The 17101-nt window shown below is 37.5% G+C and overlaps 1 protein-coding gene across 1 annotated transcript; it reads left to right on the forward strand.

The window, feature by feature from the left end:
* Positions 1–13698: 13698 nt before the first annotated feature.
* On the forward strand, positions 13699–15246 carry N7516_008139 (uncharacterized protein; the record flags this gene model as incomplete). Its single annotated transcript, XM_057220859.1, is given in 9 exon segments — positions 13699–13782; positions 14016–14079; positions 14206–14234; positions 14282–14341; positions 14403–14613; positions 14660–14799; positions 14879–14995; positions 15007–15051; positions 15103–15246. Coding segments are annotated over 9 exon segments (894 nt in total), but the record flags the coding sequence as incomplete, so codon positions are not given.
* Between the last annotated feature and the right edge of the window lie 1855 nt (positions 15247–17101).

Raw genomic sequence — 17101 nt, forward strand, 5'->3', positions numbered from 1 at the left:
GCTTAGACTACCCGGCGTTTAGACCGTCTTTAGGTCTCCTTAAGCTTATCCCTTATCCGTCGATTACCTCGGTTAAGACGGGTTCCCGACCGCTTCCTACCCTAGGTTTATATTCTATATAGACGAAAGCTAGTTTACGAATATACGAGATCAATAAGTTTTATAGGACTAGATTTATCGTAGGGCTATATATAACGTATTTAGCACTAATCCTAAGTAAAGATAAATAGTTTATATTTAGAAAGGTTTTAGGATATATTAGACCCCTTAGATTTTGCGGGGTAGTCTATAAATAGATATAGTTAGACCTTTCTAGGGTCGATTTCACCGCGGTAATCGTTTTTCTAACGTAGCTTTAAACGCTTAACCTAATAAAGCTAGGCAGCTATAAATATAATAGCTATACTCGGCTTAATAGGTTAGTGTTAAGCTAGCACTATAGTAGGGCAAATATAAACTTATATTATAGCCTTATTATATAAATAGTGATTGTCTTAACGTCTTTAGGTATAAATTTTCCTACTTCCTAATATTAATATCTTAAGCTATACTATTATATTCCTTATAGAATGGATCCTATAAAGCGCTAGCCCTCTAGACCTAAGCTTATATAGCGTGATAGAACGCCCGATTAGGCCGCTTTAGAAAGAATATCTCGTCCTTTAGCGCCGTCTTCTAAGCCCTAGCCCGGTCTAGTAATAATCCCTCCTATACTTTCCCTCCCTTATCCTACGCTATAGAAAGGCTAGATTAAATAGACTATTTAACCGGTCTTCGAAAATCTATGGTTAACGTACGAGACGATCGTAGTAATCTCTTATAGATAGTCTATCTTTCTAGCCCGATATAGAAAAGATAAAGCGATACTCGTCGATATCTATCTTTTAAAGTAGTAATTCTTATCCGTTAAACTATTACTAGAAATAATTAGCTAAATATTATACCTTAGCTTTCTAGGTCTAGTAGGGTGCTATTATTAGGGAGGAGTAGGTATTTCTAGTCCGGGAGCTAGTAGAGCTCTCGTTAAGTCATATCCTCGTATTAAGATATACTATTACTAAGGATGAAATTGCTATAATTATTCGGCCGGTACGTACTACTTTTAACGGTTAACGCGAGAAAGTAAATAGTACTTATGCCTAATAGGTCCTCGGAGGAATTTAATATCTATATAGTTATAGGAGAGTACTCGCTACCTTAAGTGCCGATACTATTCTACTTATAGAACTCGGCGAGGTTAGGATCGGTAAGTAGATATCTAAGTATAAGGCGGGCTATATAAGTATAAGATTCTAATAGTTGACTATATTATAGCGGGAGTAGAGTATAGTTGCTAAATTAATATAGCTGAGATAGATATAGCTATTATAAAGCTATTTGCCTTAGCTAAGGTAGTAGAGAGGCTAATTATAAAGAATCCTTTATAATATCTATAAAGCGCCGAGATAAAAAATCTACCTAAAGAGCTAAAAAGATGTAATTTATCGGAAAAGCTACTACGCGTAAGCTTTGACTTTCTAGCCCTCTACGTTATATACTGACTAAATAGAATAAATTGTTCGAGTAATTAGGGGATAAGGGCGAACTAAAGATACTGGTAAATACGGCTAATAAGACTACTTATCATAATCTAGAGTTATATAAGCGTATATAAACGTGGTGATACGTAAATACGGCGGGAATCCGTACCTCTTACTGTTTAGTAGGTAAGAATATACGATTGAAGGTACTATACGTTTTGTACTATAGGTAGTATAGAATTTGGAGGCAATCCGTAGCCCTATTTAAGGAGATAGCTTGTGGGGGCTTTTTTGAAATATAGCTATATATTATCTATATTGTACTAATAAAGAGATTGTTACTAAGTACTAAGATAAAGTGGTTGAAAATAGTTAGATATAGGTAAATCTTACCCGCTTTGTTCGTAGCTAAACTTGGCTTTATCCGTAGGAAGAGCTGCCCTTATATATCGATTTTGTATTTTTAGTAAATATACTATCTACCGAAAATATCTTAGGAGAAATAGCTTTTATATAATCTAGGAGTAGATATTTGATAGATTTACCGCGCCTAACGTATAACTAGATCTATAGCGATATTCCGTATCGGTCTATAGTATTAGGATTGGCGCCTCTTAAGAGTAGTAGGCTTACTAATTCTCTATTACCTCTAAAGACGGTAAGCTAGAGCACTATTTAACCCTCGCGGTTTAGAAGATCGATCTTGATACTAGGGTGTTAAAGGAGCTAGTTTAAAACAGTAGGTAACCCTTTCGCTATATTATACTATAGAGCACTCTCGCTATCTATATTTCTCCTATTTACGTATAAATTTTTCTTACGTAGTAAGGGATTGGTAATTAGCTCCGAGCTATATTTCGCGGCCGTTATAAAGGGAGAGAAACTATCGTATAGCGTATTTACGTCGGCCCGGTAAGAAAGTAAGGTCTTTATAAAGGCGCGATTATTATTTTTAGCGGCCTAGTGAAGCGTAGAACTATTTTAGTGCCTAATATTATATTTGATTAGGGCTAGGCGTAGCTTAGGATAGAGGGTTGAGTATGTCCGAGTAAGAGTAGAAATATCGCCTCCCTCTAGGGTGCTTGCTATAATCTAAAGGATCTCTATTAGGAAGTCGAGAATAGAAATCTATACGATATTGTTAGGATTCGGAAGGCTCCTCTTATTTTAGTTATTTATACTATGATTTTGGGCGATGGATTTTAGTGGAAAAGGAGATATAACGTGCTGCTTAGATGATTTTTATCGGTTCTAAGGTGACGGCAATAAATAGGGATGAAAGTAATATAACTAAGTTGTTAAGCGTTTTTGAATTAAGAACCTGGTAAAGGCGAGATACGTGGGAGGGGAGAAGCTTAAATAACACTCGTGGTTACCGGCTAAGCATCAATTTCCCCCTACCTGCTGACGTAGTAATCGACTAGCGGTCCTAGGAACGCTGTCTAGGTTTCTAGGATTGCTGCTCGGTTCTATAGAGACCAAATCTATAGGAGATAGACTTTATAAGGTTGCGAGGATTGGGAATCTACGACAATTAAAAGAAGATCTAGACTTAGCCTAGCTAAACTAAAAGAATAGTACTAAATGATATACTCTAGGTACTAGGCGATGACGTTATAGACTCAATTAAAAGTAGACTTGCTTCTAAATAATACCCCAATACGAGCGTTAGTAATAAGGAGTTAAAGGCGATCAAATGTATTGATTCCGGATTAAAGTCTTTATCTATAGGAACATCGAAATATATTTTGGTTACGCGTAATCCCTTCAATTCCTACTGGCGGGTATTATATATTATGTGTTGAGTCTAGTTATTTTAGGTTAGGCGTAGTATGTGCCTAGTAGATGTCGGGTGGTGATTGTTTCGAGTATAAGAGTATACGACTAAACCCTTGGCTGATGGAGCTGGATTCTGTGGTAGTGCCGTATTAGCTATATAGTGGTATAAATAGTGTTCCGCGTATAGGTACGGTTGATAACAGACGCAATTGACTTTATAAAAAGTGAGCCTAGGATATATATAGTGACTAGTACGATTTGAATTTTCAGCCGCGAACCTAATAAATATAGCCTTCTATAGGCTAGGTAAGCCCCTCGTACTTACTATCTCCTGCTAATGTGTTATAAGATTAATACTCGCGTTCTTACTCCTAATAACGCGTATTTTGTACGATTATAGCCGTGTTGCGATGGGCGCGAAGTGATATTTCCTAAAATGGGGGTTTAATTGTAGACCTACCTACTGGCCGGAACGCTAGCGCTTGTAAGATAATACGGATACGCGACTATAATGTCGTTAAGATACCTCGTCGGGTATCGGAGCCGGTATTCTTAGTATGATGCTGTCTATGCTACCGTAAGATTTACGTTGTCTGCCTCTATATAGTTTTACTATGCTCCTCTTATATGCTTAGTACTCCTGTAATACTTATATAGCTTCGGTGATCCTACTACCGATACGAACTAACTCGTCTTCTAGGTGAGTTGCTCGAGATGAACTACTGTCTAACTCGTCCTGAAGCCGACGGATGTTTGCTTGTAATATGCGGTTTTTGCCGAGGGACCTTTGTAGGTGGATGCTAGTACGGTTAAGCTCGTCCTTTAATATATGATTAGCGTATTCTAGCTCGTGGATCTTTGCCGTGAAAGATCCGCTTTCCCTTTGGTCACTATGAGCTAGCCCGGCCTATATTCAAATTTAGTATTGTGTTTGCCTTGTTAGATAACTTTAGGGATCGTATGGCTTACCTCTTCTCGTGGTAGGTGGTCCCGTTCTAATTGGGCAACCTGTAGCGTCTACGGAGTAACTGTCTTAAGCGACCGGCCTAATTCCTTATAAATGGACTTGTATAGGCCTACGCTTCTACGGCCTAAATTTGACTGTAATAGGCTCTTCTTGGATTCTGTTACCGACTAAGCGTATTTATCTCCGACTGATGGCTGTAGGCGGATATCGCTGGGAGCGACGATAAGACTAAGTCGATTATTTGACGATTAGTTTCGCTTATTAGGCGGAGGAAGACTATAGTATATATATATGGGCTGCTAATGCCTTACGATATTGTTGTCTGAAGAAGGCACGCTTCTTATTACTTATAAGGACTATGATTGTATTTGATCTACTAAATAAGGCTATAAGCCCTTAATATATATTCGTTTTAGGCTTTAGAGATTGTATGTCTTAGAGGACTTAATTGTCGTTTAAGTAAGAACGTCCTAATAGGGCCAACCGGTTACCGAAGACTAAAGTTGACCGAACGTTAGAAACCGGTAATAAGCTATAAAGCTCGGGCAGCATTAAGTTGATTATAACGGTTGTATAGTCGTCGCGAATAACCTAAGTAGGCGAACTCCGCTATTTTACTACCTTGGCTTAGCTAGTCTAGACGGATAATTAAAGGAGAGTTTAGACGATAGCTAACGACTTACCTTTATCCCTATATAAAAGCTCTAAGCCCGAGTTTATATATACACTTCTCCTTGTGTAGAACTATATAATATGCCACCTATAGCCTATTCAATCTCATATTAGCGCTATTAAGTATAACCGGAATCCCCTTACTAGCTGATACAACTCCTATAATACGGTAGGGGGATCCCGGTTTTATAATTAGCGAGTGTGATACTTATTGCTCGCTCTATCTCGCTTAGCAAATAGTCTTTATTCTCGTAAAAAGAATCACTAGCTAGTAGTTCTATTAGAGCAGAGTATGTAGAGGAGAGTTAGGTAGATTTAGGACAGACTATAAATACCCGAATTTTTGGGAAATAGCTAGAGTTTTTATAGACGGATAGTTAGTTATCCTATAACTAAATGATCTAGCCTAATAACCCTCTAGCTTCTGATGGTTTAGGCCTAACTAATACCTACCCCTTAGTTTAAATAGACTATTTATTAACCGATTAAATACAATTTTCGCCTAATAGGCTAAGCGTCTATTATATCCCTTATTTTACTACGCGTATAATAGAAAAAGAAAATAATATTGATTGTAGAGCTATAATATCCGTGTAATTATAAGGGCTGCTATAAGATAAGGGTATCTCGTCCCCGATTAAAGAATGATTGATAGAAACGTTTTAGTCTATATAGCAATCTTAATAGGGTGGTATTAGACCGTATATTTTGTTACTCTTTTGATTCTACCTTAAGGTCGATATATATTATCTTATTACTTTCGGTTCACCGACTAGACTGCTAACTATCGATAGCCTGTTCTGTTTAACAATACGTTAGGATAATATAGATCTACTTTAATACCCCTATTACCGGCCAAAAATAATACTTTTTAAACGTACCTTAGGAACAACCTTAATCTTCCCTACAAAAAAAAGTAGAAGGCTAGGATTTTACTACGTTTAAAAATAAAAGAAATAAGAGCACTACTAACCTAATTCAACTAAAATAGAAAAGGTTAATAGTATGTGGTCAAAGATGCCTACAAACTATCATAGCCGTTATACTATATATTATCTACTAACTAGCGAGATAATATAATTCAAAATAGAAAATCGTAGGAATTTACTAGTTCAACGCTCTATAGGTAAAGTAGGTATTATAAAGTATTAGTCTAGTAAGAGCGAGTCTCAATCTTAAATCACGTATATTATCCTTTACCCTTAGTATCTCTATATCTATTATAAAATTTCTTCAGCCTCTATCAAATAGAAGTTAGTCTAGACCTAAACGGGCTGTGACCGCGCCTCTATCTATTCTGCTTATATATCTAAGCCCTAGAAGACTTTCTGTTTCTCGGGAGTATACCACTTAGCTAGTTGCTAGGAAGAGATAGAGTGAACTTAGGCCCTTAGTTGCTCTTCTAAAAGGCTATATTCAGAGCCCTATATTCTCACCCTTAATTAGATTAATTTCCTTTAAACGAATTCACCGAGCTATTGTGAGATTATACAATCCGGTAAGGATTAAGAGAATTTCGTAGTTAAATAGTTACTATTTCATTTCTTCTTTAATAGAGCGCGACTTAATAAATACAATTAATAATAAATAAATTAGATAGGGTCAAATCCTTACTAGTCAACTTACGGCTACTATTTATCGTCCTTTTCTTATAGCGTATTCGGTAAGCGAGCCGCTATTATAAGCTAGCCGCCATCTCTAAAATATATAGTAAATACGATAAATTATAACTTAATATCTTAATAATAGTAGTCTATAAGAACTTTTCCTTTTAGTCTAATGGTTTTTATATAATAACTAGTTACTTTAGAGAGTTTCGACAAAAATAATGATTTAGTAACTAAGATATATATATTTTTGGAGTCTAGTAACGTAATTTTCTATACGATAATAATATAAGTCTCCTATTCTTTTAAAATTGATATATACTACTAAAAATGCTTATCGATACCTATCTACTAGTAGTAAAAATTTAATTATATTATAGTAGTATAGATATTAAGGTATAATTTATCTTATTTACTATATATTTTAGAGATAGCGGCTGGCTTATAGTGGCGGCTCGCTTACCGAATACGTTATATGTTAAATAACTAGAGAACTTAGACCTTGTAAGAGAGGGATATACGGCAGAATATATACGAGGAGGTAGTTTATAGAATGAAAGGAAGCTTTTATAGGATAAAGATTTACTAGGAAGAACGGATGATTTGGAGGTCTATATGATCTTTATGCTTACTAACTAACCTGTTAGGAAGGTTAGTATGGTTTCGTCGCTCTCGTCTTGCCTGCTTAGCTAGGCTGCCTATTGTGTATCTCCTACTTTAATAGCTATACTTTCTTCTATCTTCTTATATAGTTTATAATTATTATTTATTAATACAATTTATATTATACGGCCTTCTATAATCATATTTATACTATAGATCTTAATAAATACCGGGTATAAGATTCTGTTTATATCTATATTTCTAGTCCTAAGTAAATAGGATAGGCTCTATAAGCTGTATTAAACTACAAATTTTAAGATTAGGCTATATATAGATTAGGATAGTTAGGTAGAAAGGTTAAGCGGTACTACTATCTTATGACCTTCCTTTATAGTATATAAAAACAGTATTTAGCCCTTAAAGTTCGCCCTGTCTATAAAAAAGCTTTATTACCGTCTTATAGCGGCCCTCTGCGGTATATAATAACGGAGTTCGACCTACGAAATCCGCGTTGTCTATATCTATATTTCCATTCTCTAGTAAACGCTTTACTACTATCTTATAGCCGCCCTTTGTGGTATATAATAACGGAGTTCGATAGGCATAGTCTACACTATCTATATATACGTTTCTATCCTCAAGTAGTATTTTCACTACTGCCTTATAGCCCCCTACTGCGGTATATAATAACGAACTTCGTGGGTTCTAATAGTCGTTACAATCTACTATATTTATATTTACCTTTCCTATCTTAAGTAAAAGCTTTATTACCGTATTATAGCCATTCTGCGCGGCTAAAGATACTAGGTTCCGACCTTCGTTATCTATCTATCTAATATTACCGCCTTATTGAATTGATATTATAACTGTAGCCTTACTCCCTTTTATTACGGCCTATATAAAGGCGGAGCTCGTATTTTCGGAGTTAGTGCGATAAAGGATTAGATTTAGGAGAATATAAAATTTCCTGTTGGTACGATATAAAGAGTTAAGATCTCGTTCTTCCTCTATAGACTTTCCTATAATTAGGACTAATTCTATAGATAGGTAGAGGAGAGATATAGCTTAGTGACTATAAAATAGATTAAGTAGGCTAGGCAGATAATCTATAATGAATTAGAGTTAATAAATTAAGAATAACTATATAAGAGGTACTATACTACTACCTTAGGCGTAACTAAATGTAAAGTATTCGAGATTAAGCGACTAAGGGTATTGCTATAGGAGAAGAGTTGATAAAGGCGTGAATTGCTAAATCATTATATACTTAACTAATCGAGAAAAGAAAGGATACTTATACCTACTTTGTTTATCTATTAACTTCCTACTCCGTATTACGAATTTTTAAATACTCCTAGAACCTTATTATAGGTTCCTAGGAGCTCTACTAGGAGCCGAACTTAGGCAGTATATCATTAAGTCACGTGTATTACTAATACTCGAGCGTACTCGATATATAGTCAAATAGTACGGGCGTAGTGCTGTTGTAGTATCCGCGAGTGGTATGTAAGGAAATAAAATGACTATTTCTATCTTTACGATTATAATAGAAATCTACTAAATATCGGGTTAGGGGTAGTCTAACTATTATAGAACGCACCTATAAAGATAGCCCGAATAATTTTTATTAATACTGTAATCTGATATAACTTATAAAGATATATTAGTAGAGGCGATAAGGGCGGATCTACTTCCTAATATAGACTAGTAAGCTATAGGTAGGGCTCTAGAAAATAGTGCGAGAGAGTGTGGAGGTAAAGCTGATTTCGAATATTACTATACCCTCGTAGAGGCTAGCGACGACTCTTACCTCTACGTAGTGCCGGCTAGGAACCTATAAATACCTTACCTAGGGTATATTCGTAGAGCTAAGAAGAGTCACTACTGGCTAGCACTATCCGCTGGCTAGGGCTACGGCGGGAGCGAGAGCTTAGGGGTTAGGGGCCCTAACCCTATATATAGGCGATAAAGGAACACTTTGAAAACTACCTAATATACGACTGCGAAACCGATCCTATAATTAGTAGATACTAGGGTTGTGGGATAGGATACCCTTAGGGTGCTCTCGGGCTGCTCTATTGAAAGGAGGATATCGCTAGGTCTAAGGATATATAAACGATAGAGCTAAAAGCAAAACCACGAACGATATGATACGACCTAGCATCCTTGAATCTATATAGAGAACGACGAGGTACTTTAGTTAATAGGAGGAACAATATTGTGTTGCTTAGCTATTCTGGGTATAGAGAGGATATAACTAGGCAAACTCCTACGAGATATAGTCGGCCTTATTAGAGAGATCTTATAAGGTAGCGCGAAATGGATTTGACAATCCGCGGGGCGTAGTATATAATAGAAGCGACGGAAGACTGGGTAGACGGACTATAGATACGATACTTTCTATATAGCTCGAGAGGACGGACGCGCGTATCGGTCTACTAAGAGAATAGGATTTTGAAGATAGCTATCGAGGATAGAGTCTTTAAGGCCGCTATAGAAGTAGGCTTAAGGTGTAAACTGGTATTGACTTATAGAACTAGCTGTGCCCTATGAAGGATGCGGATAAGGATCGAAGGGGATATAAGGGAGAGGGTCTATATAGGTAGATATACTGCTACCTCTACAATATATTATTAAGCGTGCCTAACTTAGTAATATAAATTAATACTTAAAATTGATATAGCACTCCTAGGCAAATATACCCGGTAGCTATATAACCGATTATCGTAGAAAGAAGCGAACGTACTGGCTTAACTCCGAACCGGTATAGTAAGACTTAATAGATATCTCTATCGAATTAATATAGCAGATATAGACTAGTATATGTATAGATAAGCGAGAGAGACTATAGAGCACTTCCTATTTCGATATTAAAAATAGACGGCGTACCGGACGGAACTACTATAATATACTAATACTTACCGAGGAAATATATCCTTCTTCCTAGGAGGAAAGTCGCCTTCTGATGATTAGAAGTAGACGCCGAACTTAGAGGCGGTACGGGCCTTAATACGATTCGCTATCGCTATAGGCCGACTCGAGGCTACCTAACTATACTAACGAATATAAATTACCCCCTTTCGCCGATCTAACCTACTAACCACCTCGTGATATAGATAGTAGACGCGCTTTAACTGCCGAAAATAGGATGTTAAATACTTAAAGAAGCGCCTTTAAGCTAGCCTACTAACAAAATTACTAACCTACGAGAATCCGCTACGATACGGATATCTAAGATGATATATATTATAAGGCTTTATGTATGGGCTCGGAGGAGATACTGTACTATATATATTATGATATGTATAGTAGATTATAGATAATTGCCCTTTCGGCTTAGCCGCCGGGCGTTAATAAATTTTGTGTGTACGTATGTGTGTAGTAACTCTCGCGTATCGTTAACTAGCTGTAAGAAAATACTGTAAATAGGTGGAATTATACGCTATCTAAGAAGCTTATAAAGCTAATATTTATAAAAGTTTTTTAGGTGACCTAGGTCTTAAGCTGACTCCCGAGGGCCTGTCTCTAGCTATTTTCGTTTAGGGATTCGTATTGGGACTACTTATCGCAACCTAAGTAATACGAACGAATGGGTTATAACGATGAATTCAAACTCTGTACTTTACCTAACCGTTTAATAAACTCTTAATAGTGCTTAATAGACTTAAAGGCTGTGTTTTTCTAGTACCTTATGGTATAGCTAGCTCTACCGAGGGTTTAGGGTTGCTATATTATTCCTACTAGTTGGGGAGCGTAATGCGTATTATATTTTTGATATTTTATTGCTTACGTTTATATTACTGGCTTTTTAAATTATCGGATCTAAGCTCCTTATATTATAATATGTCCCTACCTCTGAATATGATGCCTTCGATGCTTCTATTATTCTTTACTTATAGGCCTAGGTTGTTCTACAATCTGTGGTAGGTAAAGGGCGATATATTATGATAGGCTATGCTACCGTTCACTACGTAGTAGCTGTGCTAAAAGTTCGTATAAGACGAACTATTCGGCGACAGTTAATCTTTGTTAGCGTACTAAGTAGTATAGTCGTTGGCTATAGAGAGGTCTAGTTGCTCCTAGGCCTTAAGAGTACGGTTTAGCCGGAAACTACGGGAAATAGAGAAATTCGAGATATTAAGTATAAGAACGGAATCGTTAAATATAGTGAAACAACCCCCGGCTCCTTAACAGTACGGTCTAATCTAGGTCTCGATTTTAAGCGGAGAGGAAAGTTTTTAGAATATGTTAGTAGGAGACTAGTAATCGTGGCGTTGTGGTATGGATTATATCTATTATAGTCTAAGTGGTATTAGTTAACGCCGATAGAGCAGTTGCTACGGCGACGCCTAGAAGGACGGCGATAGTTACTAACCTTATAAGGAATAGGATAGTGTTAAGATAGAATAAGCGAATTAATTTAGAAGGTAATCTCGGACGGAGACGTAGCGTTGCGTTACCGCTATACTTTAGTAAATAGAGGTTTTTCTCTGAATTATAGGAATCTATTTTTCCTTATAAAGGATACCTCCTATTTCTATTTATTCCGGCCCTAGCTTCTAATCTAGCTCCCTTAGTAATCTGTAGCTTATAGATGTCTAACAAACTTCTAGTAAGTATAAGATTTTTCGAAACGCGCTATATCTGATAGGGGTTGCTCGGCCCTAATCCCTATCCTTAGTAGTATTTAGGTATAGTTATAAATAACATCTTAAAGATACCGTATAGTCCCTGCTAAACTAGAAAGGAACCTAAAGTTATACAACGCTAGCTAATATGGATGAGATTTAGATCTAATATAAGGCAATACTAATAAGAATATCATATAAACAAATATACCTATAATAAACGTCTGAAACGTACCGCTAAAGGCTCTTTATACAGCATTGATATCGATACTACTATCTAGCAGTATTTGTACCCCTTTTTGTGCCCTATATATTGTAATACGAAGTTTCGGGTTAAATAGCGATATCGCGTGGTCTTCCTATAATTTTAAGGCTATTACTTTAGGGGGTCAACTATCCTACGCGTAGGCAATTCTTTTCTAGTACTACCGGTCCTATAGAAGCCCCTTTTCCCGGCCCTATACCCGCAGAGGCCACGCGATGTCTAGACTAAAGCGTTCTATACGGCCTTTAATAAAACGATTGAATTAAATACTATTACGAGGTAGTATAGGGCGGACAATATTAGTATCCGTTTCCGTAAACGTAAATAGGGGGGTAAGTGAAATTATATATCCTACCCGTCCTATAGCTAAGCAGAAGTTTCGAAAGTTAATCTAAAGGATTTCTAGAAAGAGTAGTTAATTAAGAGAGTAGTTGATTGAGAGAGTGGTTGATTAAGAGAGTGGTTGATTGAGAGAGTAGTTGATTAAGAGAGTGGTTGATTGAGAGAGTGGTTGATTGAGAGAGTGGTTGATTAAGAGAGTGGTTGATTGAGAGAGTGGTTAATTAAGAGAGTGGTTGATTAAGAGAGTGGTTGATTGAAGAGTGGTCGGCTAGAGAGTGGTCGGTTGATCGGTTGGAGAGTGGTTGATTGAATAGTAGTTGAATAAGAGAATGGCTAGTGACGTCGTCGAACTAGCTAGACTAGCATTGTAGATATAACTGCACTACCTACTAAGGTATACCTCTGCCTTATAAAGTGATATATTTTAGACCTTCTACCGTATCCTGACTTATAATTTTGTCTTTATAACAAATATCTTACCCGAACATCGAAATAATACGTCTTAAAACCCCTATTATCCTTAGACTAGCTGCGTCAGTATCTGCTCTATGGTCAGTCACTTACTACACCGCAACCGATTGTTTAGGCGTAGGGAAAGAGGTTAGAGGTTATAAAGCGGGGTACTAGACCCTAGAGGACGATACGGAATCGGTTATAGTCGCTACCGATAGTAGCAACAATATTACTTTAAGTACGGGTAGTAACTATAACGCTCCTTATAGAGACGAAATTCTAAGCGGAGTAACCGACCTCTATATTAATGCCGCTATCTATTCCTTTTTATCTTCTTAATCGTAAGTTATTTCTTAAAGTACTATTTCTACCGTAAATATACCTATAAATTAATACTATAAGGTTTATTAAAGCCCCGATGATACGCTGAATGGGTGTTAATTAAGGCTTAGCTAATAGGTTAAGATAGGCTTCTAGAATCTATTTGTTACTTACAATATATATAGATCCTAGTTATATATATCTAGACTCCTTTACTATCTTTCCTTATTTAAGATCATCGTAGCGATCTCTATCGGAGAAGCTAAGAAAAGCTACGCTCGCTAGTTAGTTTTAGTATTTTACCCTTTTCTTATTATATTTTAGGGTCACGCCTAAGTTCTTATTAAGTGATCGGTTGCCCTATTATAGGCTATAATAATCAGTAAGACTATTTCCCGACTATAAATAGTATATATCCCCCCTCCCCTATCGACATTACCCTCTTCTTAAAGCTCGTTAGGTCGGGTTAGCCTATTAGATATAACCTTACCACTCTCTTAATATATACTTTATCCTTTCTTTTATACTAAGCCTAGTATAGCTAGCTAACGCTACCTATATTCTCTCCTTAGACAAGGTCAAATCGACTAATATTACTACTCGTAACGTTAACGGATATCGTTCTGTAATATACTTTATAAACTAGGTATAAGCCTAAACCACGTACTCTAACACCAAATCAAAATAACTTACTAAGTCTATTAGGGCATTTATACCTATAACTTTCAGCCTTAGGACATTCCCGCTAAGAAACTAACCTATATTCTCTATATATTTACTAACGTCCGAGCCTCTAGTAAGGTGATCCTATCGGACCCTTAGTCGGACACTAATAAGCACTACCCTACTAATTCCTAGACCGATATCGGTAATAATATCTATAGCTATATCAAAAAGCTTTTCCTACTTAAAAAGAAAAATCGTAAACTTAAGATTCTTCTATCGATTAGAGGCTAGACGTATTCTCCTAACCTTAGGCTAGCCTTTAAGACTAAAGGGGGACGCTAAAAGTTTGCTAATAGTTCCGTCGATCTACTAAAGGACTTAGGCTTCGACGGTATTAATATTGATTATAAAGTATATTTACTATATCGTTCACAGTATTTAATACTAATATTAGATAGTATCCTAGAAATAACAACGAAGCGGACCAATTTGTTAATACCTTACGCCGTCTTCGTAAGGTATTTTTATACTTCTTTTATTGATATATATAGTATAAAACTAAACATTTTTAGGCCTTAGATTCATATAGCTCCGCTAACGCAGGCGGCTATCATTTCTTACTCACCACTATATCTCCTATTGGTCTATATCATTCGTTCAAACTCCTTAAAGAAAGCTAACCAAAATTCTAGGCCCTACCAACTACCTAAAAGAGCATCTTGCCTAGATAGATCAGTATCTCGACTTCTAGAACCTAATAGCCTACGATTACGCCGGAAGCTAGGACACCGTTACCGGCCATAGCGCTAATCTATATACATCTAACAGCAACCTAGCCAGTACTCCCTTCAATACGGACCAAGCAATTGATTACTATACCTCGCACGGAGTGGCCTCTTACAATATTGTTTTAGGTATACCACTATACGGCCGGGCCTTTACTAACACTAGTAGGCCTAGCCAACTTTATAGTAGTGTTAGTATTAGTAGTTAGGGGGATGGTATATAGGACTATAAAGCTCTGCCTCATACCGGCTGCAAGATCGCAAATCTAGACTAGGAAGCTACTAGCTACTACTATAACCCGGGGTCGCGTTTATTCATCAGCTATGATACCCCTGAAGTTGCGCGTAAAAAAGGGGAGTATATCAAATCTAAGGGCCTTAGTAGTGGTATGTGGTAGGAGCTTAGTAGTGACAGGCAAGGCGATGACAGTTTGATTACCACGGTATGTTTCATAGTCCACATTTTCTTATCTTACTTACTTTGACCTTTGTAGGTTGTGAATACCCTTAGAGGCATCGGTGCTCTGGACAATAGCGATAATCAGTTGAGCTATCCTATTTCCAAATACGACAATTTGAAGGCCTGCTTTTGGCCTTTAACAGCTTCTACGCTCAATAATAAACTAAATACTGGCAGCTGGTGCATTGCATCCAAAGCGGATACGATAAATTCGCGCCCGTGCTCATCTACTACCACCACTCCACCTACCACCACTCCATCTACCACGACTACGAAAGATAACCTTCCCCTTGTCACTGTCACTACTACTGCTTGGGTCACAGTGCCATAACTTACAACAGAACAGGGGTTAAGAAAGAATCGATAGCAAAGTGGTGAAACTAATTTCGATCCATCCTGTATTTGGCCGTCGTTCAGAGACCTTGTGTGCCAGTGACTGTTGTTTCTTTATTCACAGATGCAGACTGTGATCCATTTGTGTTTTTCCGTTTGAAAGTACATTCATTGGCAGTAGGATGTCCCAACCCAGGCTCCACCCGTTGAAATACTCCTTTCCGACCTGTTCATTGCCTGCCTTCCCTGTTCAACGTCAAAACCACCAGACTTGTTTACCACTCTGTTGCCCATCAGTATATACAATATCCATAGCTAGGTTAAACGTGTCGATCTCAATGGCTTAAGTATACGATCCCTCTAGGCCAGAAATACCTGATAACAGTCCCACTGCAACAGCCCCCAGTTATTATGGGTTGGAACTTTTCATTCCCTGCCACAAGACTTTCGTTGGTGTCTTGCAGGAAACGACGGTCCTCTTCCAGACGTATTTTACCGGCGGACTTCATCATGTAACACTTTAACAAACACAGCAGGCCACATCCATCGAAGCTATTTTTTGGTTAGAGCCAGTCAAAGATGGATCCAGTGAGATCTGACCTTGGTCTCGCTCAGTGGCAATGGTCTCGAGGATGTGCTTGGAGCTGTCTGGCATCCCAACTGACTTCTCATATGGATTTGATGATTCTCGCTTTCTTCTTTTACTGGCCCATCCCGAATGAGAGTGGGAAGCAGGAGAGTTTATTGGACTGGAGGGTTTCAGTGTTCCTCTATTCAGGCAGTAGAGAACAGAGAGTTGTATCTCGCCAATCTAATCCAACCGAATATCTTTTTGGGTTATTCTGCATCACAGTAGGTTGCATACCACTTTGGTAGTTGATTTCCCAGCTAGACTAAATTACGAATCCATGCTTAGCCTAGTGGGTTATGACTTAAAATCCAACTTCGGTGAGGGGGTTAGGGTAAATGAAGTCATACAACTATCCATCCATTCATCTGTACTAGTAAAAGACGTGGAAGCCGAGAAGGTATACTTGGGCCAACTAGTTGCGCGATGTTTGGCTGTCCGCGGAGTTGTGCAAGGGCATCGATCTCATCCAAGATATGATTCGTATCTCTAGGCTCACATATAGGACGGTCGATCGTTTATAAGCAAACTTGTGTTGAATCAATGGTAATGCGCCCAAAAATCGAGGGCGGACCTAGATCTCCCACACGTGAGCGGACTATTCTAATCACGTGATACTAACCGCATTTACTGACGCAATCTACCCCGCCAACATCCTTCGAAGACTAAGGCTAACTTCTTAGTATTGCTTTAACGGTGGAGGCCGGACGTCAGGCTTCTTGACGCTTATTATAATTACAAAGTTGAAAGCAAGAAAATATATATGTTGCAATCACAAAGTCATATATATAGGCTAGAAATCACCTAAAAAGCGTTATGCCATAAGGAGATAATAAGTGAAATTTAGGGATACAGGTAATACTCGGGCAGTAACCTTTGAAGGCTCGATGAATATCACGTGGGATCCGGACATAGCCTAAGATTAAGCCCCGCTGAAACCCCTCACAGCCAGAAATATTTCCTAGGTCTCAAGCCATGCATTAAAAGTAAGTTATGTGATACCAGTAAATGGGATTCTTTCTAATCTATATCGATAGTTATAGGAACCTTTACCATTATTCGTTGCCCGCAC

This window comes from Penicillium verrucosum (genome assembly GCF_028828655.1).
Source record: "Penicillium verrucosum strain IBT 35672 chromosome Unknown utg000003l_segment0_segment0, whole genome shotgun sequence".
Lineage (NCBI taxonomy): Eukaryota > Fungi > Ascomycota > Eurotiomycetes > Eurotiales > Aspergillaceae > Penicillium > Penicillium verrucosum.